Raw genomic sequence first — 25,686 nt, forward strand, 5'->3', positions numbered from 1 at the left:
AGCAGTCGTTTCCTTTGCATGGCGCAAGGAGACGCCTCTCTCATTAGTGCTTCCGCGGGATCCTGATATAACGCGGCGGAAGACGCTGCGCGTCGGCGGCCATCAGCGGCGAAGCAGTCGTTTCCTTTGCATGGCGCAAAGGGACGCCTCTCTCATTAGTGCTTCCGCGCAGCGGAAGACGTCGTGCGTCGGCGGAAGGTGCCGCGCGTCAGCGGACCCTCGATGGCAAAGGAGTTTTTTTACAGGAGTGCCGTGTGCAGTCACGGTGACGCGGTGGCATATAACCATCATCGACGCCCTGTCGTTCACCATTCTACGACCGTCGCTCGAAAGTCGCACTTGCCACACCGCCAATAGCCATGGTCAGCGAACACGAACCTGTGGCGAGGGGACTCGCCTGGACCGCACTGCTTGTCTTCTGCATGTGCTTCGCCCTGGGACTGTGCCTACCGCCTAATATTTCCAGCAGGGCATACAGTCCCTCACTAGAGCACATAAGGATGGTTCTGCGGGAGGCGTCCTGCAGTCTTCCGCAGCCCAGGACCATCTGCGTGCAAGACATCTATCCAAACGACCGAAAAGTGAGTGCCCTCCCGAACTATTTCGCCTTGCGAGCCTGTCACTGCTTCATTTATTGCCAGTCGACTTCGCACACTGAAGAGGGTGAGGTGAAAGTTTATTGTTCGAATTTTATTCGCCGCATAGCTGCAGAAGAGGGCGTTTCATATATATTTCCGATATAAGCATAGGATGCGCAGAAATCGATGCCACAGCAGCAGGGATTCAAGTGCTGCAGAGTGGCAAGAAGTGACCGCATGCGCCGCCGCGTTCCTTTGCATATACATCCCTTAAGTGTACTCCGAGGGACACAAACACGTACGGTGGTCCTTGCGATTGGTGAATGGGCGGCACCAAGGCGCAACGTGAGTGGTTGAGAGGGAGCCTGTCAGCTGCGATATAAGTGGACACACGTCTAAACACCTTCTCCCGCTGCTCATTGTTTCAGACTTTTGTTTGCTTTTGTGTTTTTTTGGTTATTTATTTGACCTGGCACCCCACTAGTGGGGTGTGAGGTTGAACAATGTTATAAGCCCATCCAGCACACAAGGATAAAAACACATTGCGCATTGGTCCAGGTGATTGCAAGACACCTTCCGTGGTGGTTGTGAAGCGAGTTATTTTCTCCCTCCGGGTAGCTTGGCCACTAGAACAATACAGAGCCACGGGAATTCCGTGTTGAACTCTAGTCACCTCATCAGCTTTGTATGACTCATTCCAGGGACGCTTATGCCTGTTTTATGTACCTCGGGCAAACATATGTGTGGCACATGCTACTATTGCGTTACTGTGCGAGTGGGTTTGATGAATATCGGCTTCCTTTCATTTTTTAATATATTCAGAAAAACCACAAGTGCCACCGGGGACAGAAATGCTCGAACACATGATGCAAAACAGCTACAGCAGCACGTTGCGCAGTCTGTTTCTATTCGCCTGTTCGCACAATCTCCCCTCGCTGTAAGGTCTGATCTACAGTTAACGCACCCTGTCATAGGAAGGAACCTTTCAGCGGAAATGTACTGCATTTTGTGGGGTGAAGGTCGCCATTGTCATTTTTTTATTTTATTTTAAAGAAAGCACTTTTAGCTAGCTCCCATGTCGGCGCCAAAACATGGTTGGCGCATGACGGCTGGCATTATCCGACGTGGCGCTTCCTGGCGGAACATCAGTTGCTTTTAAATCGGGAAGCTTGATAAAAACACTAGGGATATAGCGAGGATCTTTATAATTGCCTATGGAAGCCACGTGTGCCCATGTGTGCAAGAAGCAGGCTTTGTACATATACACACAAGTTGCCCGCTAGTGTGATTGCGTAATATATGCATTATTGCGACGCGACCCACGTCAGGTGGCCTGTTCTTGGGAAGAAGTGTCTGATATAAAATAAGCACAGGTGCGGAGGCTTCCTGGTCCCAATGAGTTGAAATGTGGTGTTAAAGAAGTATTCATGAAACATTAGTAATTAAAGCGCGTAAGGATATCGATCGGGGGGAAAATGTTTAACTTCCTTCCGCACATTTGCTTATTTTAACTTATTACGGAACAAGACGTCATGATCCTCCTCTCTGCCGGCAAATATTACGTTTGAATTTTACGTTGACGTTGAAATCATTGACCGTACTTGCAGCTGTCAAACACCTCAAGTTTTTTCTTCTTCTTTTTTATGAGGGATTGTAACTGGTCGACAAGCAAAAGGGTCTGGATAGTAGAGAATAGCTATGTAGTCAATAAATACATGTATTTTGAACTTCCGCAGCTATGTAATATATCAATTCACAGTTCTTCGCAGCAGCGAAAAAGTAGGAATTAGTCGCAATTGCTACCTAATATTTCAAATACAAAATGAAAAGGAATGTGACCGGTTTTCGCAGCACGGATGCTAGTTTTCCCCTACCTCTTGCCCAATTTCATTGTCAGCGCCTATTTCCAGAAGCGGTCGGAGATTTGGAGTGCACTAATGTGTACTCCAGTGCGGTGCCATTAGCGGCAGAGACGCGGGGGCCGCGCCGTGGGTCTTCAAAACACGGTCGCCATTACAGCTGAAACGTGCACATGTCACTGCACGACAGTGCATGGCTTGCCTAACCACCGCCTCCGTTTGTGTGTGTGTGTGTGTGTGTGTTTCTGCAGCGCTACATGCCGCCCTGCACCGTGGTGCACCGGTGTGCCCCGGACACGGGCTGCTGCTTCAGCGAGGACGAGCACTGCCAGCCCAAGTCCATCGTAAAGGTGGAACGCTGGTTCCGTGTGTACGAGATCAACAACAGCGGGGAGGTCCACATACAGGAGGAGCAGCTGGCCTTCGACAACCACACCGAGTGCGAGTGCCGACTCAAGTACGACCGCATTCGCTGATGCAGTGCGCCCCAAAAGATGGACAAGCGACCCCGCTCTGCACGCAAACGCACCGTAACGCACCGCCCCGAGAGGCCATCGCGCCTGCTCCTGTCTCCATTCTGGCTCGCAGGGCCGGCCACGTGATGGCTTCTTCAGCTCACTCGGTGCGTGTGCCGTCGCGCCCACCTGCTTGTTGCTTTTTGACTGCGCTTCGTCCGTCATTGTTGCACGTTAGTTATTGGAACCATAAGCCAATCGCTCAGATTTACTTCCATATATAAAAGCCCACACGCTCCTAATCAGATGATGCATTTTTTTATTCGCAAATAAACATTCCTATATTTGCAACACGTCTCTTTGCGTTATACTGCGAACAGCGCTAACACAGGATGGAACGAGAACACAACACAGGCGCTGACTAGCAACAGCAGTTTATTTGAGAAATGCAAATATATATATATATATATATATATATGACAGAAGTCAACAGCCACCGAAACCAAGGGGCACAGGGGATTTTTTTTATAATTAATATATTTATTTCTTGGTGTTGATCAATTTAGAATATTACTGAATATGTCATCGCTTAACGCTAATTGATAGAAAAGCAGAAGAAAAAATTACCGACGATTACGTTACTTCCTAATGCGAAATTTGAGCGCAGCAAATAGGCTGTTTCATCTTTTCGATAGATTGAGGCAAAGAAATCGAGCAACACATGTATGCGCTATCACAGAATTTTTTTTTTAGCAGACGGAGGACTTCCATCGGTCGTGTCGCTCATGGCTCAGAAAGAACTGGCAGATAATTTCGCAGTGGCGAACGGCAGCGGCAATTTCGGCTCGGGCGGTGCACACATACAGATCCGCCGCCACCGATCTGGCTCTGATTGCCACCGCACAGGGCGAACGGCAGCGGCAATTTCGGCTCGGGCGGTGCACATATACAGATCCGCCGCCACCGATCTGGCTCTCTGATTGCCAACGCACAGGGGTTGCATTGGAGGAGGAGCGAAGAAAGGAATTAAGTTCGAGCCGGCGCTTTGACAACCGGAGACTCGCAGGAAGAGGCGGGAGGGGGCGGCGTGTACACCCAGCGGCAAACGATGGGGGCAGAAGCGCGCGCAGCAAGGGGACAACACGATAAAGGGAGGAGGGAAGAGATAGCAGCGACTGACTGATGCCGCTGACGCCGATAGTGAGTCAACCCCAGCTGCGGATGAAAGGGGGGCGGAGCTGGTTACGAGGCCGACGCCGACGACAACGCCGACGACGACGGGAAACCCAGGAACGGACGCCAAAGAGCTGCGCTCTAAAAACAACCACATGCCGCCGGTGGGATCCGAACCCACGACCTCCGAATTACGCGTCCGGTGCTCTACCTCTGAGCTACAGCGACGGCTGTCAAACCTTCTACTTTCGCGGGTATTTATGTTTACAAGTAACCTAACCTTGAGAGTGTTCACCAGCGCCACCCACGTTCATAAGCGGCGGACGTAGAACGTCCTGAGTTACCGCAGGTGTGACGTAGAACGTCATCGAACTGAGAGAGTGGAAGCTGCGAGAGAACCCTCTTATGCTTCCTATGGCGGTATTTCATATATATATATATATATATTACAACTCCGAAATCAAGATAAACAGATTCAACTTGTTGCGCAAAAAGATGGGGAAGAAAAAGGGCACGTGCTCATTTCGAAAGGAGGAAAACGGGCAATGAAACGACACCAAAAAATACGGGTGTGGGGGGAGGGGGGAATGAACTGGTGAAAACAAACAAGAACAACTCTAATGAGGGTAAAGGCACATCAGGGAGGCGGTTGGAGGCCGTCAGGACTGATGCCCAAGAAAGGCGACTTGTTGTGACAGTAGTGTGATAGACGGCGCACTGACGCAACTGGTTTGGTTTATTGGCGTTTAACGTCCCAAAGCGACCACGTCCCAATGTCGACCACCTAAAGTTCTTTAATATGCACTGACATCGCACAGTACGCGGGCACTGACGCAACTGTGATATTGCCTATTGATGGCAAACGCATGGAGTGCGACGCATGGCTCCGAAGCGGCCCCAGTGATTCCGCGCCAAGCGGTTCGGGGAAGCGGCAGTGGGTTGACCACAAGGCTCTCGCTAAGCACACTTCAGAATTTCCAAAGTGTCTTCAGTATTTTGTTGAGGAAAGGAATTGCGCAGTACCTGTACCCCACAGCTGCGAAATAAATAATATTGATTAATAATTAATAGGCTTGGAAAGCAGAGGGTAAAATTTGTAAATTGGTTTTTGAGGAAAGGAAATGCGCACTTTCTGTCGTACACATCTAGGTGGACACTTGAGCCAGAGGAAGGCGCAGAACTGCCATCTTGGAACAGTGGACACCTCAGTCGTGCTTTAAGCTAGGTGGCTGTAGTTACAGATGTGCGCTGCATGCTTTGGGACTGACAACCTTGTGCCAGAAACGCTGCCACCTGCCAGGCTGGCAGGGCGGGTGGGGACTGTAATGTAGATATAAAGACACGCGAGAATTTCTTAGCACTTATGCGGGAGAACATCCCGTTCCTTTCGCTCGTAACGGCTCCCACAGCTTTGACAACCTCGTGAAATACTTGCACAGACCTGGTTTTTACGAACCAGGCATTGGCGCAGAAAGTCATGCACATATCCATCTATTTCGCTGTCCACAAAGCTTCCTTCATGACAACAGTAGTGGAGTGTTTCTTGAAGAAGAAATATCTGTGAAAACAATTTGTCTGTAATTGTACATACATACGTGGCTGTACGTACATACATGGCATACGCTTCGTTAAAGAAAACTGTCTTATCTGAATCGACATTTCGATTGGAGGACCGATCATTTTCAAGTACGAAAAAGATTGGTCCTCCGATCAAAATGTCGAGTAAAGTAAAAATGTATGTTGCCTTCAACGAAGCGCATACATATTCGACCGCCGCGGCCATAACCACTGAGCAACCGCGGCGGCCATGTGTGCGTGCGTGCGTGCGCGTGCGTGCGCACGCGGACCCTTGTTGAGGCAACCCTTGTTGCACCCTTGTTGTTGAGGCACCCTTGTTGAGGCAAGGGAACGCGGTCTATTTTATTGTTCGTCTCACCATTGGGGCTCTTCCACGTCCATTTCCAGCTTCCTCGTTTGCGGAAAAAGGTACTTATGATCCACAAATTATTTCTCTGCTAATTCTACTAATAACTTCCCTCCTGCTATTCCCAGAGCCTACGCCATAGTCGCCTGCTGCCTGGTCTCCAGTCTTCTCTTTCCCTACCTTGGCACTGAAGTTTACGGTGTTTTTCATTTGTTCATTGCGATTCCACGTCCTCATAGTAGCGTTCTACGATCTAGTCATAACAGCCAGATGCAGACGCGTAGGACTGTACCACTCTTATTAAGCCTGATTACGATAGCTACCACCCTCGCGTTAACTCTATAGAATTCATCTATGTTGCCAGCGCTATCCTGATTGATGAGAAATCCCACACCTATAGCTCTTCTCTGTCCACTGATCTACGATAGCGCCCCCATTAACGCTGTATACGCTACATCTGTCCTCCCAACCTCGCTAAGCCCTATAGCATCTCACTTAATACCCTCTAGTTCATCTAGCAGCACTGCTATACTATTGCTTCATTGCATGAGATTCTAGCGTTAAGCGGCTAGAGGGAGCAGCGCGAAAAGAGGACCAGGACAGGCGCCGAACTACCAGGAGTTTATTGAAAGCGACGACCAAGTTTTAAATACAAGCAAGGACCCCCATGCACCAGGAAACCAATATTAGCGCACAAAGCACAGAAATCTTCGTACAAAAATATCATTCATCAATAGGCTATCAAACATCTGGCACGTCAAGAGCCAGAATTCAACAGTCGCAGACCAGGTGTGTCGAAACCAAGAGTAGAAAAGTAGAAAAACATGAAACAGTGAAAAGTGGCACAAAAGTAAAAGCACGAGCCAGAGCAGTGTAAAAAACGAAACCCAAAGTCCAAAGTAAAATTTAACCGGAACGTAAACAGATCATAAAGTCAAAGGTATAAAGCCAGAAATGCCGAAAACTGGAATAACTGTGGAATATAGCTTATGCCACCGCTCTTCAGTCCGCAACTATATCGTAAACAGAGTTGGTTCTTACCTAATTTGCTGAGAATGGTGGCAGCAGAGGCATGCCATTGATTTATCAATCGCGTCCTGCTTTTCTTTCCTTTGTCTTTTTATATTTCTATAATTTTTGTAATTGCCTCTACCTTCGCGCTAGTGCACGAATTATGGTGTGTATGCATTGTTTTCGCCGCATAAAATAGTAGTTCATGTCTGGTGCTTGCTCTGGACAAGTCGTTCTTTGTTTTACATCAACACTGAAAACATTCCTCTAAAGGAATGTATTTCAAAAAAAGCAGGCGTCTGACAATTGTGTCCTCATAAATACTCTCTTATAGTTGCAAGGTGTTCATCATGAGCACACTTGAAAAATTGGCACAAACCACAAAACATGGGCGCCAGCACGTATCGGGCTCTTCAATTGAGGCCTAGATACGTCCGCGTGCGCATACTGTCCGGAATTAAAAAGATACAGCCGGAATTGCAAAAATGAAAAAAAAATCGTTATCGGGACATATGAAATGCATGAGTACGGAGCATGGAGCATTACGAACCAAATGCGCATACTGTGAATGAGGTAAACACGATTCTCAAAACATTTAATACCAGACAGGCCGTCACAGTGACTCAGTGGTTATGGCGCTCGGCTGCTGACCCGAACAAAGCGGGTTCGATCCCGGCCGTGGCGGTCGAATTTCAATGGAGGCGATAATCTAGAGGTCCGTGTACTGTGCGAGGTCAGTGCACGTTAAAGAAACCCAGGTGGTCGAAATTTCCGGAGTCCTTCAATACGGGAATCCCTTGTAGCCTGAGTCGCTTTGGGACGTTAAACCCCAATAAACCAAACCAGTTAATACCAGAAAACCTCACATAGCCTACGTTTTGTGTTTTCATGTGACTATCTTCGAGAGGTGACAGCATTGGTTTCTTCAGAAAGTGTACGGAAGCTGTAATCCTGATGTAAATGCATCACATTTCGCACATGAGAAAAAAAGGGATGACAAACCACTTAAGGATTGGTAATTTTCATGCTTATGCAGAATGGAAGGGAGACGATGGATGCTAAGCGTTATTGAATTGTTAGCGAAAATACAATCGCGAATTCACTTTACCGCTGCCATTTGGATTGTCTTTTATCTTTTGATGATATGATTGATATAGTTCACCCTTTCCGCAAAGCGGCACCGTACTACACTGCGCTCTTTTGTCATCGCACTGTTGGATTCTTTCCTGTTGTCCTCTGTTGTCGTATTGCTTTTTTTTTTCTAAGTACTCGCTTGTAGCTGTGCGGTTTTCTTTTCCTTTCCGGCATGCTGTTGTTTCCTTGCCCAGCTTTTTTTTCCACTGTTGTTTTGTCATTGGGCCGTTGCTTCTTGTGGTGTTTGATTGTGCACTGTTTTGTCGTTCATTGTTTTCGGTGACCCCTCGACACCTCCCAACAAGTAAGCGGCGGTATAACGATGTCAACGCCCTGCCCCCCCCCCCCCCCCCCCCCTCCGGGAGAAAAAAAAGGCTGATGCTGGTAGAGGCCATCACCCTCAATAACTGCTGCCATCCTCTAGAGGGCATCAATACAGAGAACACAGCAGTCATGGCAAGCATGTCGTGACTGCTCATTCCAACGTCTTCGCGGTTATTTGGCGACAGCTTCGTTAAGTATTGCAGATGTCGGCAAATGCTATGGTTCCGCGTGCTTACGAATAGATTAAACCCGAAATCAGCCGAGGAGTTGAACTTGGAAGATGAATTTACCATACAGAAAGTGTGTTCATATCGTTTGTAGCATAAATAGAACACCTATTGAATCCTCTTGCACGGTGAATAACAATACAATACGTTGACAAGGTACACTAACGTCTGCTTGTTTCCATAGCGCGTACGTTGGCGCTTTGGAAGTAAGGGCATAGGCTATTGAAATTTATTCAAAGGAACATGACATGTTCGTCCATAAAGTTAAAAAATGTAGCCTTTTTTATCTGCGTAACATCAATTTTAGGTTGTGGCTAATGGTTTTGGGTCCCTTTCAACAAGAAGCTCGATGAGCATAGAGAAATAATTCAAAGCCGCGCAGCCAGATCAGTTGGCGACTGTATGGCAGGAAAGACAACAAAAGTTCCTTGATAGGCGAGCTCAACGAGAAACGGCTTGCCTTCCGCCGAGGAGATTTGGTGCTTGAACTCTTATGTACAATATTTCACGTAAAAACTAGAGACATGTTCCTATATCAAACAGCCTCACTTGTTCCCATGACCGCAGACCGCAGTCTTAAAATTCAAAAATATCAAGCAAAGACAGGCACTTGCGCGAAATATTTTATTGTCAAATCGATCTCAAAATGAAATTGAATGATTGACGCTCAAGCCTGCTCAGTTAATGAAGTTGTATTTTTTTCTTTTTCTTCAGTAACTCACTCCCCCTTGCTCCGTAATGCTTTCGGAAGCTGTAGGTTAATGCCTGCAAAAAAAAAGCTTCTGGCTTGGCCTTGAAGGTGCTCTTCAAGCGATGCCAAAATTCCAGAGTGGTCAGGCCAGCGTTGCTTTCTGATTTAAACGAAGTTGAGATCGGATGGCAGCTTGTGATCCTTCAGAACCTGGTCGTAGTTGGCGTGGCGCTCCCTCCGGGCATTGCTTGCTGGATGACCTTCACTGGGGGCAGGGAGGGCGGTTGTACAGGCACTCGTCACGAATGTGATTGGCGAGATGCGAAGCAGCCATCACAACATCACAGCCACGGCTCGCGTTCCAGCACGTAACCTGCGAAGGATTACAAGTAAGGGTTACCAAATAGTCACATACGTTAGCACTGTGGGATTCCTTAGAAATGGATTGCGTTGACAATAGGGACACCTTACGACTAACGTCTTTGCAACGTAACATGCATCACAAGCAACGGAAAAAGCAAGAATTGAGAACACGTTTTATACCCTTGTCACTGGGGGGCATTTAGTGTCACTCTTCACCAAACGACGTTCACCTAGAGTGTCGTTCGCGGAGTGTACACGGTGAGCTTTAGTGACACTCGCTGATGAACGCACTTACCCCGTAGTGAGTTTGCCGAACTCACTCCTGTTGGTCCGGCAAGGCGAGCGTGTAAGCTCAACAGCAGTGCTCCGACATTAAAAAAATTTTTTTTTTATAATTAAATGGTCTCAGAGTCTCCATCTTTTTCGCTTTATTGTGCCTTTTAATGAGAACCTCTTTTAAATCATTAGCAACTAAAAATAATGCATACACTTGAATAGCTACTCTAGCTTTGCAAAGTGACGACGACCACCCTTCTATATGGTACCAGAACATCGCCACAAAAACGCATTTGTGACCACTGACAGCCTGTACGGATTTACCGTGATGCATTTCGGCCTCTGTAAAGCTCTTATTACTTTCGAGCTAAGGATGAACACCGTTACGCGCGGCCTGAAGGGAAGTCCTGCATCTGTTTTCTGGATGACGTCGTGATCATTTCACCCGAATTTGAGACTCATCGGTCCCGTCTGAAGCACGTATGGCCCCGCCTTAAGAACGCCAGCTTCCAGCTCAACTTAAAAAAAAAAATGTCGATTTGATGCTCATCATCATCAGCAGCCTGACTATGCCCACTGCAGGGCAAAGGCCTCTCCCATGTCTCTCCAATTAACCCAGTCCTTCGGCAGCTGCGGCTACTGTATCCCCGAAAACTTCTTAATCTCATCCGCCCACCTAACTTTCTGCCGCTCCCTGCTACACTTGCCTTCTTTTGGAATCCACTCTGTTACCCTTAAGCACCAGCGGTTATCTTGTCTTCATATTACATGCCCTGCCCAAGCCCACTTCTGCCTCTTGATTTCGACTAGGATGTCATTAACCCGCGTTTGTTCCCTCACCCACTCCGCCCGCTTCCGGTCATTTAACGTTACGCCTATCATTTTTCTTTCTATAGCTCGCTGCGTCGTCCTTTACTTAAGCTGAACCCTCTTTGTTAGCCTCCACATTTCTGCCCCGTAGGTGAGTATCGTTAAGATACAGCTGTTGTATACTTTTCTCTTGAGGGATATTGGCAAACTGCCATTCATGATCTGAGAGAACCTGCCATATGCTCTCCACCCCATTCTTATTCTTCTAGTTATTTCCCTCTCATGATGCGGATCAGCTGTCACTACCTGCCCTGAGTAGATATATTCTCTTACTACTTCCAGCCCCTCGCTATTAATTACGAACAGCTCTTCCCTTGCTAGACTTTTGAACATTACTTTGATTTTCTGCATGTTGCTTTTTAGGCCCTACGTTTTGCTCTCCCTATCTAACTCAGTGATCATGCTATGCAGCTGGCTGTCCTTTGTCGTGGTCACGGGCCAGCATTCTTTCCATTGGCTTTCTTAGTAAAAACATCTATCCAGCTGGCTGGCTGTATGGGCTCTCCGTTTAAGAGAATATAACTTATGCATCGTCTATACCGGTCGGGCCGCAAGCATCAGGACGCCGATATATTGTCCTGCTCCCCCTACCGGCCGAGATTCCCAGCATATCCGCGCTCGAATATGCGGCACCTTCGCTCACCACCATAGACTTGCCTTTCGAGCATCGTAAAGTTCCATGGATTGTCTCTCTTCGCGATTTGCTGTCTAACCCATCAGCGGTTCCAGCGTACCGCGCCTTTCGCCACCAAACTTCACATTTTGCAATTACCGAAAATCTTATTCATCGGCGGAACTATAACGGTGATTGACGGAAATGGCTTCTCGTCTTCCCCCAACCCCTACGGCCCCAAACCTTGAATATTCCCTCGCTGGCCCGCAATGCAGGCACGCGGGAGTCGCACACTCTACGCCTCTACTGATATAGTCTTAAATCATCCTTACATCTGGATGAAAGTCTAGCTGCAATTTTCTTCGTGTGGACGGAACACTATTGCCAGATACAGTTGCTTCTATTAGGAACCAGAGCCGGGGCGAAAAATAAACGGACACTCTGCAGCTAGAAAATGGCCAAAGTCTGCAGAAAGTAACCAATTCGACTCGTTAATTAAGAACGAAACCGCTTCACCGGCCACCTACCAGCACAAAAGGACGTGAATGCCGTTGAGAACCCGCGATTCCCATGTTCAACATTCCTAGACAAAAAATTTCGAATACTGAGACACTAGGATACTGATATATATGAATATTGTAAGTGTTCTAAGTATTCGTTCATTCTTCCGATGTGTAGAAAAATCCTTTTTTTATGGTGTTTCCATCCTATCGAGCAGGTAAAACTGCTATAGATGAGCAATGGGGCACGCTCTAGACGATAGCCCAAACCTTAATAACAAAAAAATTGCAAGCCTGCAGACTGAAGATCGGCTGACATATTACTTGTTATAGTGAAGTCTTCCCATATATGAAAGAAAAAATGCCAGTGACCTGCAAAGCCGCCGCGGTGGTTAAATGATTATGGCTCTCGGCTGCTGACCCAAAAACACAGATTCGATTCTGGCCGTGGCGCTCGAATTTCGATGGAGGCGAAATTCTAAGAGGCCCGTGTAATGTGATATCAGCGCACGTTGAACAACCCCAGGTGGTCGATATTTCAGCAGCCCCTGACTATGGTGTTCCTCATAGCCTGAGTCGCTTTGCGACGTTAAACGCCCATAAACTCATATAAAACTGCGTTCATAAACTATTTCCTGTTCAAAATGCTCGTCCAGAATTCTTGGGTATGTTTTGCTGCGTAAAACGGCGACAATCATCATGAGCGACCAATTTCACAGTAATATTCAACGGTCTTGTTTCTGTCTAGCATTTATATCAGTCGTCTTTTTTTCTGCATCTTCATTAATGATAATGTTTGCATTCCTGGTCACGCACGCCACTCGGCTTCTCTCTTATTTCGACGCTAATTGGCAATTGACGGGGAAGTAGCTTCTCGAAGAAGCGCATAATACATCACGAACAACACTTGCATGAATCCGCGAGTGGGGACACATGTTCACTTTTCATTTACGCAATTATCTTAATTATAAAACGTTCATTTTCCGTATTTCCTATTATATTTCCTTGCTTTATCAGTTTATCCTGACTGAGTACAAAGTAAAACACTATGTACTGCACATCGGGCGACCTCGTTCCGCGCTCAGGTATGGCACTCGCTCTACCACAAGCTTGATTTACATCGCAAGGCCCCTTTAACAGAGTGATTGCGCCCTTTAAATACCAAGTCGGAAGGCGAAAAAATATTTTCTTTTCGCAGTGAACAGTTCGCACGTATATAATACCACCCCATGCTTCCAGCAGTGGTTTTTCTGGGCACTCATCCATCCGCCCACCTCAATAGAAGAGGTTGCTAGAAAACTTTGGGACCCTCCTAAAAAAAAAAAAACGTGGCCGTGTTCTTCCACCGCATACAATAAGGCAAACTTTCCTAGTGAAAGTAAAGTTGGTAACAGCCACCACTCTCTACATTGCATAGCCAAGACGATGGTATGGCGGAAAATACCACCGCCCACAAATGAGGTCGGGTCACTCTTGATCATGTCCGAGTCATTTAACCTTTAACCACAAAAGCCAGTTTAAATGTTGTCTAGCAGTGCTCTCTTGTGTGCTACATATTCACTTAAGTCAATCTCAGCTTGACCTGCTATTGGGGAATTTCAGAATAGGGGGATCCTATCGATTAGAGAGCAGGGAAATATTGGGACGCCACTGCGTATCCGCCGAACAGTAACGACCGTCGAGTTGTAAACCCTTTGCGAAAATCCGTCAGTCAGTTTCCCTGCGCTGCCAAGCCCTTTACGATTGGGACGGGTAGCGTCCAATGGGCTGAAGGAGGGTTCAGCAGCAGCGCTGCCATCGAAAACGCAAGCAATAGGAGTTTCCTCATTCAGCACCACCTACCCAGAGAAACGACAAGCCTTAACTGCCGCCATTACCTTGGCGAGCCGCGCAGATAGGTTTCGCATAACCTGCTTTGAGCGGTCACGATGGCTCGAGTGGCCAGAGCGATGAAGTTACGACTAAATTATTCCTGCGATGAGTCGCTCAGACACTTGCATGTAAACCAGCCTTTATACTGTGCATGCACTGACGAGTAGTACCTTGGCACAACCGCGTTTCAGCCTTCTTTGGTGACTGAACCTGAAGGGTGGTGACTGTTGCCAATTATTCCTATCGATACGGCCCCGTATGGAAAACTTCCCGTTCTGGAAGAATGGCGTCCCAAACTTAGTCGCCTCCTCCCCGCCATTCACACTGTGTGCAGCGGCCTTGCTCTCATGCACCCGTCAGCTTGTGCGTCAACCCTTCGCAGCGTTGTTTCCGCTGAAAAGTGAAACGCTGACACATCCGAGTATTGAAACTTTTTGAAATTGCCGCAAAGCTTACAGGAAGATGTTCTACAAACAAGAGCCATCGTTCACAGACTACGTTTTCCCTTCCTGCTCTACCCACAAGAGGGGTTGGCGTGAGGGAAGATGAGTCAGTCGCTCTCCATTGTAGCCTTTTCAGAAATAGATGGGGGTATCATCCTTAGCCTTTGTAAACTTGAACTCACGATGGCTGCCATCAGTTCTCGAAATGGGATGTAAAGCGCACATGTCGAAAGGCTATAATGGCGCCTTCCTCAGGAGGGAACCTGTCTCGGCTCACCCCACGTGTTCACACTGCGTTCTCAGCTACACTAAGAACACAAAAAGAGAGAGCATGAGGCGCAAGTCCCCATACATTTTGTTTGTTTATTCTTGGTGATAGGATGGCTAATGTGTAAATATTCTGTATTCACTGGAAAACCCATACAGTGAGTATGTGTCCATCCGGCAACTTGCTTCAAAACGCAGATCTCCCTCTTCCTTTGCAAAAAAAAAAAAATCCAGAACCCCGTCTAGGTGCTGAGAGCATTTTGTTGAAAAACATCTTTGCGGAGCAGCTGACTTGCAGAATTTGGGAGTTCTCCAGTTAATTCATTATTTATTTCGTTTTGGCATGAGTAAAAACCAGTACAGAATCATAAAAGCACACATAAGGAGTGAAAAAAATTCGATAACATACTAATCAAGCATGAAACTGGTGAATATTCCAGTCTTTATGGTGTTTTATACCAATGACTACTGAACACTGCGCGTACGCTAAGCGCCTCTCTACTGTTTAGAACAACTTCTTGTTGGGTGATTTGGTGCATGCTTATAGATAAGAACGGACGAACATATTAAAGACGATGTAGACAGAAAGTGTGCAAACTTCAACTGATTTCATTTTAATCTTTCCGTCCACACCTTCTTTTTTTGTTCGTCCTTTATGTCTGCGGAACTCGTTCTTAACAATATCTCTGCTGTTACTTCGATGCAAAGTCAAGGCGTTTCAACCCCCTTCGGGCTCCAACATTGCCCACTGCAGGGCAAAGGTCTCTTCCATGTCTCTCCGATTAACCCTGTCATTTGCCGATAGCGGCCACCGTATCCCCGTAAACTTCTTAATCTCATCCGCCCACCTAACTTTCTACCGCCCCATGCTACGCTTGCCTTCTCTTGGAGTCACTGCGTTACCCTTTAGGACCAAACGTTATCTTGCCATCGCATTACATCCCCTGCCCAAGCCTCTTTCTTCCTCTTGATTACGACAAGGATGTCATTAACCGGAGTTTGTTCTCTAACCCACGCCCCTTGCTTTCGATCTCTTAACGCTACACCTATGATCTTTCTTTCCATAGCTCGCTGCGTTGCCCTTAACTTGAGCTGAAGCCTCTCCGTTAGCAACAAATGCGCTCAAACTGTTCCCGTTTCAAAGCAATGATCACGATTGTTAGCACCGAACTCAGGACCACTAACCTTTCTTTGCAGCAGGTCGGCAGCAGGGAACTCCTTCCACTCGACGTCTTCCTTCCGCCACCGCGTGCGGTCCTTTGGACAGACGCATACGTCGTCGTCTGCACACCGCTTGTAGCAAATCTCGCACACTGTGTGCAAGCACGGAAGCAACGCAGTAAGGTCTGCAACCTGTTTGCAAGCAATGCACAACCAGTTCGGCGGAATAGGCTCAACGAACTGCACTGTGCAAAAGCCCAGCTCGTTGTCGATATCACCCACGACAATTTTAGACATCGTAACCAGCGACGGCTTGCTAAAACGGAACACTCAGCCGGCCCACTGGTGCTGCTGCTACTAAGCCGGGCGTGAAACTGCTGCGAAGTCTTTCTGCAGCGGTAGGAAAAAGAGCTGCTGGTTTCTGCTTTCCCATTGGATGCAGGGCACAGCCGCTAAAAGGAAGGGAAAGGGAACGGAGACTGTTCTGGACGTTGGACTCCTGGACCTTTTCCACCTATAGGCTGCCTACTGCCGCTCCTATGTCTTTCCCCCTCTCCCATAGACCTTGTTACTGAAAAGGAAGCGGGGGAAGGGAATGATACCCCTTTCTTACTGAGAGGAATTTCGGGGGAAATGCCAAATGCAGTCCCTGGAGAAGCAAAACTTTAGTTTAAGCTAGTTGGTGAACAGACATCGTAAAAGGAGCTGTCTTTTCCGTGTTCTGGTTCTCGTTTTCTTGCGCCCCTGTATTACTTTTACGATTCATGGAAAATCTTTCCAATGAAACCGGATTTCCAAGGAATAAAGCGCACAATAGTGCCATTCTCCCTTTAGCAGTGGCCTTCCGTTTACTCACAGCGAAAAACTGTGGGTTGACTGCAGCCTGGACTTTCCCCTTTTATGTTCATACAATGACTGGGAACAGAGTACGAACGCTAAGAGCAAGTCGAGGCAGGTCGTGCTGAGTCGAAGACACCGTCATACCTTCTCCACAACTGCCCTCGATGTTGATGACCACCTTCAGCAAACCGTCCTCATGCTGAAAGCATTGACGCTAGAGATGAAATCACCAGACGGTATAGCCGGCGCAGCAACTATAGTGGGATACAACTTAAGAACTAGGCGCTTTAACCCGTAAAAGGACAGCCTTGCAGCCATTACCTCCGGCCCATTGCCATGACTACTAGCTCACTGTACCCATGACCCTGATAGTGTGACAAATCAGGGAGTGGTTGGGGAAAGGGTTAGGCCTTTCCCTTAATGTTCGTGGTTGGGCCCCTCTCTTCTTTGTGGTGCCGCTCCCGGCACTGTCACGCTAGCAGGGCCATGAGAATAAGCTGATGGCAGCCGCAAGCAATTTTCGCCCGTCTCAAAAACGTCACTTTCAGTGATTTCGAAAAGAACGCAATTTAAGATACGGGCTCCAAGCTGATATTAGTTGTAATAATGGAGGCACAGGGTAAAAGCCGACCCACATGGAGCGAACAGACGCTGCGAATTTCATGCGGCGCGGCGGAACGCCGACGTGCTGTCGCCGTGTTGCACGACATACGGCGAAAAACAGGCGACCGCCACCAGACCGCAGTCGTCTTGATTTCAGTGTTGCTGAGAGCGGCATGCCTTAATCTTAGTAAACTACAACAAAAAAAATGACTTTCAACTTACTCTGAAGGAATTGTTTATTAGAGGGCGGGAAAGGAAACAAATTATTATTTGGATTTGTTACAATTTTATCAATTTTCTCTTTATTTATCAGACCGTAGGCTAGAGTAGGCAGTGTAAGGGCGCGTTCACACTTGTCCAAAAATCCGGCGAGTGAAGCGGATTCGCTTGCCCCAAAAACTATCGACACCTGGGCGAGGCGGAACCGCCACACCACTGCTGTTTCTCACTTTTATACACCACGTCGCTGCTTGCGGCGTACACAGATACAGTGAGAAAAGAACATAAATTTACGCTGTCTATGTACCTTCTTGAAGCGTATACATGCTACGTGCGCTAAACGCAGGCGCATTCCCACTTTTAGTTCAGCTTATGCTAGCAAAGACGCAAAAATAAACTCATCCTACATTGGCGCCATCCTGTTCTCAGGGCGGGAGGCATTACTGAAACAAATAGACTATCCTCTTAAGCGTAGAAGTAGAAGAATTGTCGCTGTAAATAAAAAAAAAATAATGCAGATTTATCACTTATACGTTTTCTTATAGGCAAGGTGAGACGAAGCGAAAGACCGGTGCCCCATTTACGGCCAGTGGACGCCCTGAAAAAGGCAGCAACAATGAGAATTCAGTCCGAAGCGAGGGGTCCGGCTTCGAAGGGCGCGCCGCCAAGTTTGTCGCCGCACGGCGAAAATCAGTCTGGATCGATCGACCTCGCTGCGCCGCCGGTCAGCGTCAAAAGCGGCCGAATCCGCTTCGCTCGCCGGATTTTTAGGCAAGTGTGAACGCGCCTTAATACTCGGTACGCGCAGATTTGGATACCATGTCGACGCTTTGGCGAAGATGCAACGGGGTTGCTACCGTTGTTTGCCGCTGGCTCGTTGCTGCTGTCCGCTTTCTTTTTTCTTGAACACCTCCCGCAAAAACTGAGCATAATTGCGTCTGTTACCACACGCAGGCTTTGCTAAATTTAGATATAATAGGTCAAGCATGCTATTAATTTCAAGCTGAGCATAGCGTCGGAAATCACTACTTTCCTACCCGCAGAGTTCGATAACTTGTTTACGACGCGAATCGCAACCGAGCCCTTTGTACACGTCGCGAAAAGAGAAACTCCCGAAAGTGTGATGAATTTTTGCCTATCCCTGGCTTCTTCTATGCATAAGCATCGTTACGCTCTGAAACAGTTTATAAAACTCCTAGGCGCGAAGTACTTTGATATAGAGAGCCTAATTATTTGCGATGGGTAATATGGGATGCCAGCGTATCATGCTGCCCATTTCCCTCTGTCACGTACTGCGCCGTGGCATGTTGTGCTTTTGGCTCATTCCTGCGCGTCCTGTTAAACGGCTACTTTACTTTTACAACACGCGGATGTCCTTTCTATTTCACTAAGATTGCCTTCGCTACGACATCTGTGCACGGTTCTGCGAATGGTACCCGACGCTGCTCCGCAACTCAAAAGATCAATTTACTGAAGAATGAAACTTCACAGTGCACCTATTTCCTTGATGTTTAACGTCCCAAGCGACTAAGGTTATGAGAGACGCCGTAGTGGAGGGCTCCGGAAATTTCGACCAACTGGGGTTCTTTAACGTGGACTGACTTCGCAGAGTACACGGGCCTCTAGAATTCAACATTATGTACAGCGCGAAAAACTAAGACAGGGGAAGAAACACCCCTGTCTTAGTTTTACGCGCTGTACATAATGTTGAACCTTCACCAACTCGCCCAGTTTTCTGTTCTACTTAAGTTCACCTCTAGAATTCCTGCTCCAAAGAAATTCAGCTGTCGTGGCCGGGATCAAACCCGCGTCTTAGGGGCAGCAACCGAGCACCATAACCACTGAGCCACCGCGGCGGCATATCCTTGATGAAGAAGACGATATCTAATGTACATTGGCCAATCCCCCCACGTGGGTATGTGCCATTATGAAGAGGATGAAGAAGAAGACGAAGAATCGGGAGAGTGTGTTGCAGTTTAACACGCGTCGTGTTAAACTGCAACACACTCTCACACTGTGCATTGCGCATCGCCTTCTTCGTCAACTAACACTGCTATCAAACTAATATTCGGTTGCGGCGGTAGCCTATATTTCTCTTGAGGAGTGGCTTGCGAAGTTGATCAATTCGCGCCACCACAGGTTCAAAACCTATTCCAAGATGTTCATTTATTACTTCACTCCACCATTTCCTTTCATAGAAAGGCAATCGGTTGGCGTTTACAACATTGTGGCGGAGCAACGGTTGGGATTTGGCAGATTTATTTGTTTGTTTCGAATACCCTCGATCTCCGAAGCGTTGAAGAGGGGAGTAAGTTACAAAAAACAAAAACCGAACATGAAAGCGCTAGGTATATAGCGCAAAATTCAAAAAAAAAATCATATAGCGTGAAAGGCTAAAAAGCGAGAAAACGAATATAATTGCACTATAAAAGTAAATCGAAAAGCGAAACAAGACATGAAAAACAATATCAAGAAAACAGCCAGAGGAAAAACGGCATTAATAAACGCTCAGGCGACACCACAAAAATTATTTAACAATGCTTGCCTTAAAAGAGTGTGTGGCCTGATATAGATGTGATCTCTGCGGGAAGGTGGTTCCAGTCTTTAAATTTGTTTGGAAAAAATTAATAATAAAATGTGTTAGTGCGGCAATTAGGAACAGCAACCTTGTGACGATTGTCGACACACGAGGAGCGATAGCTAGGCGACAAGATGAATTCACGATGTAGAGACTCGGGGTAGAAAACTTTATGAAACAAGCAAATGCGAAAAATTTCACGGCGTAAAGCAGACAGGGCAAACCAACATTAGACCTCATTAACGTTTAGCTGGCTTTTCGGTTAGGATTATATACCCAATCACAATATATTATATATATATATATATATATATATATATATATATATAAACAAGGGAAGGGGTGTGAGGGGCTCGTTATAAATATGAGAAAAGCCAACAGCCAGAGAAACCAAGGGCACAGGGGATTTGTTTAATTATTGTATTTATTTTTGTGGTGTTGATCAATAATATGACTGAATATGTTATCGCTTAAAGCTAATTGATTAGAAAAGCAGAAGACAAAACAGCCCCATGCCGCCGGTGAGATCCGAACCGACGAGCTCCGAATTACGCGTCCGGTGCTCTACCGCTGAGCTACGGTGACGGCTGTCAAATCTTCTGCTTTCGGGGGTATTTATGTTTACATATAACCTAACCTTGGGAGTGTTCACCAGCGCCACCCACGTTCTTAAGCGGCTGACGTAGCACGTTCTGAGTTACCGCTAATGTGACGTAGAACGTCATTGAACGGCGAGGGTGGAAGCTGCGTGAGAACCCTCTTATGCTTCCTATGGCGTCAAGGCTGCCAGAATCGAGGCCAGAATCGAGCAATTAACCAAACAAGGGAAGGGGAATGAGGGGCTCGTTATAAATATGAGAAAAGCCAACAGCCCAGAAACCAAGGGCACGGGGGAATTTTTTTTAATTAATGTATTTATTTTTGTGGTGTTGATCCATAATATTACTGAATATGTTATCGCTTAAAGCAAATTGATTAGAAAAGCAGAAGAAAAAGCAACCACGTGTCGCCGGTGGGATCCGAACCCACGACCTCCGAATTACGCGTCCGGTGCTCTACCGCTGAAATACGGCGACGGCTGTCAAATCTTCTGCTCTCGGGGCTATTTATGTTTACAAATAACCTAACTTTGGGAGTGTTCAGATGGATCGAGCCACAGGCGCGTAGGAACACACTAATGTTGTGCGCGCCATCCTGATTGGATGAGGGAGCTCTACTTTCGTTGTGCTACAAACATCTTGTGAGACGGAGTATAGATACAAACTAAATATGCTTAATGAGGGCGTCATATATGTATAGGTTAATGATAGCGTTACACAAGCACTATGCATGACCTCTAGGCAATCAACGAGCTATCACGTAAACCCGATGCAATCATTAGAGTGCAGTTTTTCAGCGGCCATGAACTGCTCCTGGAGAAAGCATCATCGCGCATTCACTAGCACCTCAAGGCTAAGTACATGGGTTGTCAGATGTGGTGTAATGGTATGCAGAGCGCTAAATGTTCGATACCTCTCGTCTTATTGATTAAGATGCTCTGCTATTTGCATGACAGTGAAGTTGTCTGGTACTGGAATATAATTCACCCTTACATCTTCTCTACAACTCAAGTACGTTTCCGACGTAGAGAGAAATATTTTTGTAGTTAGTTCCGAACCAATTCATTCTTTGGGTAATTTCTCACTTGTTGACGTTTCTTTCTAGTGAGCGCTTCCTGCGGGGACCTTTTTTCCATGCACTGGTTTTCTTACCGCAATTCCATTTCGCCCAACAGGCCCATTCACGCAGCTGTGCATGCACTCGCTCGACGCTGTCTTCCGAAGAATTTTTTTTAAGGGAGGGAGGGGAAGAGCGGCCATCTGCGCATTCAGTGCTGCTCCTGTGCCTCCTGGAGATTTTAAGGAAGTGGCGCTCCGGAAATTTGTTCGTGGCTGACTTTGTGTCAAGGAAGACGCTGGTTCCGGGTGCGTGTCCTCTTAGGAATGTGATCCCCAGAATGAATTTTTTTTTGGTCGCCTCTGTGAGACACAGGTGCAATGAACGAATGTAAAATGTACAGTGTACCTCTTCAAACACTCCATGGCTTCTTTGCGATTAGAGCCAAGAAAAATTTTCGGGCAGCCTAAGTAATCTCAAGAGAGAAATACGATAACGGTCTATTTGGATTCATTGCGCGCTGATGGCGACGACCTCAGGAGTGCGACATATTGGCATTGACACGCGTTAGATGTCCGACTATCAATTATGGCAATTGCGTCGTGTGTCGTATAGAGTAGTCAGCGAGACACATATGTTCGCGTCGCCGCGGGCTCGAAACCTTGTCGAGGCCGTAGAGTTTTTGTTCCTTTATTTATTACGGTCTCCGCCCACCTGACACTCTGACCCCCCCTGCACACATATTTTCACCTTTCCACTCACACACTTGCGACTTTCGATGTAGCCCTTCACCTGGATGAAAACAAGTTCAATGTTATTGAACTCGCTCTGGTACGGTGGTAAACGAAGTACTTCGTGGCAATGGGTAGCCGCCAGGATGTCCATGCGGTACACAACGCTGGTGTGTTTACTTTTTAAGATAGCTTCAGAAGTTCTGCCTTACCATGTACTGTGACCACGGAACAGGGTTGCCGTTGGAAATTTTTCGAAAAGAGCCAGATCTGAAGCTAAAAGTAGCCAAAAGTAGCCACGCCACCTGATCTTGGCGCCAAATTTGTAGCCAAATAGAAAATAACCATTATTATAAGCCACTTTTATTAATGAACAAAAAATCATATTTTAATCAACGCAAAAACACAGAGTAAATAAATAACACGGAATTTTGGCCCTCTTGCTCGGCCTTTTTCCATTCTTCTCGAAACGTGCGCTTTGCTCTTGCGTCTTATCCAATGTTAGACGCCGGTGTCGCAAGCCGAAGGCACAAAAACAGAATCTTTGTCGCCTTGTGGTATACAAGTGTTATTTCATCGGTACCTGTGCTCCTCGTTCCTCTCCTGGTGTCATGCCGTTCACACGGCTGCACCTAAACGCATGGTTTCGGATGCATGATCCTAACAGAGAAAGTACTCTAGATGAGCGTTATTTTCTCCAGATGCAGCGCAGCGTCCGCGCGGCCTCTGCTTCTCCGTGCATTTGAATTAGCGTCATTTTCTCCAGATGGCGCGCAACGTCCTCGAGGGATTTGCTTCGACGTGCGCCCATCACCCAGAGTACGCGCGTCTGAGCACCCGCGTCTGCGAGTTGGTATAATAGCTCTATGTGCGCACCGCCGGCGGAGAGAATATACGCGTCGACTCGCGTCGAGGACGCGCGCGCGCATCAAGGAGACCGGGACAGCCATGAGGACAGCAAAGCTTGGAAATAATTGTTCTTTTGTTCTTGCTTACAATTGTATATGCAATTGCAAAAAAAAATGGCTAGTAAATGCGCCAAAATACAAGTTCAAAGTAGCCAGAAAGTAGCCAAGGAGCCAACGTGAAATTTTCACCGCCACACGGGGTCGAAAAGTAGCCAATTTGGCGCAAAGTAGCCACCAACGGCAACCCTGCCACGGAACACCTTTCTTAGCGAGCCAAAGCTTAAAGGTGCACTGAAGAGGAATCTGAACTCGTATTTTTGTCGCGGGAACTCGATCTGCACGTTCTGAGCATTCTTAGAAACTTCGATTTATTGCCCTGTGTGGCTGATTTTCCTAATTAAATCGAATTAACGTCCGGCTCCCGCCTTTTTTTTTTTAATTCTCCCTCATACGGTATGCGGAGTCGAAAAACGCGTGGAGTGCCTTGCAGCCCGCTCCGTGGAGGCTTTGCTTTCGCTTCATTTTGTTTTTTTTTTAATTTTCCGTGAATAAATGGTTTCATTCGCAGATAATATAGCCGCAAAATAAGCCCGCAGAAATAAAAATATGCGCGGACTATTTGTTTCTACGGGCTACTACGTATTACTCCGCCGATGGCAGAGCGGCAAGCCGCCGCGGGACTGGCTGAAAGGCACTCCACGCGTTGGTCGACTCCGCCCACCGTACGAGGGAGAACTAAAAAAAAGAGGCGGGAACCGGACGTTAATTCGATTTAATTAGTAAAATCAGCCACACAGGGCAATAAATCGAAGTTTCTAAGAATGCTCGGAACGTGCAGATTGAGTTCCCGCGGCAAAAAGACGAGTTCAGATTCCTCTTCAGTGCACCTTTAATACCAGCTTTGCGCGTAGACTTGGTAGGTGCTTTCAAGAGGCAAGCTATGATATGGAGCACAGTCCATGACGACAATCCTATTGGCCGGAATGTTTGGCAGGAGCTTGTCGGTGAACCACTTCTCTATGTAGTTGCCATCCTTATCAGACTGGTAGTCAATGTGTTTTTTTCCTTTTTTGCACCGAAGAAACCAGCAGCAGCGTCTTCCACGAATCCTGTTGCACTGCTTCCAGCGTGTACAAGGATAAAATGGGCCCCTTTGCCCGAAGGCGTAGCCAGTTCCGTTGTTAAACCTTCCAGGAAGGCATCCTGAGATAACTTCACAGTTTTTTCCTCCCAGACGTATTCTTTTGTGTGCCCTGCGTTGACCTAGGTTTCTTCTATGTAGATGATGCACCTGTAAATGCAAAACAACCGAGTGCACGACTTAGTGCTTGTAAGTAAACAAACACACTGCAGCGTGTACGTAGGCAACCTACTGCAACAAACAGACTGCTGACCACTGTCTCACACACAGCCGTTCAAAGACATTCGAGAATAAGAATTATCTCGGCTTTATTGCTCCCTTGCTCGGGCTTATATTTAACGCTCAGGCGGCATTTCGTAGCCAGTTTATATTCACTGTATGTTTGCATGGGGCACTTAAATAATTCGGCACCATTTGAAATTTCTTCCCTTGTGGCGACTGAGAACAAAAATTGCCAATGTTCGCAGCAGTAGCGCCAGTATCTTGCACCACTTGATGAACGGGCAGTGTACAGTGGCTGTTCATTCCAACCTACGGTGACGACGAGATGGCACAACCCATTGCAGTGCTACGGCATTTTTGGTAGTTTTGTTGTTTTATTGCTAAAGCAATACTACTTTTCAAGCCTTTCCGGTGCGACGGCGGTGCACATGAAATGACCTCTGTGTGACGTCACACCGAAGAGCTGGGCGACCATCTCGCGGCGTCCGTGTGCGACGGCGGTGCACATGAACGGCGGCCTAACTCCCGCTCTCTCCCCCAGGAGTGCCACAGGTGTTGTGACGTCACGCCGAAGAGCTGGGCGACCATCTCGCGGCGTCCATGTGCGACGGCGGTGCACATGAACGGCGGCCTAACTCCCGCTCTCTCCGCCAGGAGTGCCACAGGTGTTGTGACGTCATGCCGAAGAGCTGGGCGACCATCTCGCGCCGTCCGTGAGCGACGGCGGTGCACATGAACGGCGGCCTGACTGGATTGGATTGGACTGGATTGTATTGGATTGTATTGGATTGTATTGGATTGTATTGGATTGGATTGTATAACCGATGCATCGCGAGAAGTCTAACCACAAGCACCACCACCAGCTGCTACTCTACCAGCTGAACCATGGCGTAGGTACGGATATTGCTTTCGCAATTACCGGGCTTAACCAAGCTAAGCCACAGCGAATTTTTCTTCAAGCACCAATTGGGATTTCGCGATTAAATCTGACCCATGAGGACACGCGCCCCACGCAAACGTAGCACAAAACTGGCCGTGAAACGTCAT

At 47.2% G+C, this 25,686-nt stretch overlaps 1 protein-coding gene across 1 annotated transcript; it reads left to right on the forward strand.

Moving 5' to 3' along the window:
• The first annotated feature begins 359 nt into the window (after positions 1-359).
• On the forward strand, positions 360-2,913 carry LOC149329762 (vascular endothelial growth factor A-A-like). The gene is made up of 2 exons (XM_089559613.1): positions 360-581; positions 2,689-2,913. Exons 1-2 carry the CDS (start codon positions 360-362, stop codon positions 2,911-2,913), a joined length of 447 nt encoding a protein of 148 aa, XP_089415739.1.
• Positions 2,914-25,686: the final 22,773 nt, after the last annotated feature.

This window comes from Amblyomma mixtum, chromosome 9, assembly GCF_055824585.1.
Source record: "Amblyomma mixtum isolate Tamu chromosome 9, ASM5582458v1, whole genome shotgun sequence".
Taxonomy (NCBI): domain Eukaryota; kingdom Metazoa; phylum Arthropoda; class Arachnida; order Ixodida; family Ixodidae; genus Amblyomma; species Amblyomma mixtum.

Bases quoted from the DNA above. Each gene is read 5' to 3' on its own strand.
- LOC149329762 (XM_089559613.1), top strand. From the start codon at position 360: ATGGTCAGCGAACACGAACCTGTGGCGAGGGGACTCGCCTGGACCGCA. The intron at 582-2,688 runs GTGAGTGCCCTC...GTGTTTCTGCAG, and splicing joins TCTATCCAAACGACCGAAAA to CGCTACATGCCGCCCTGCAC.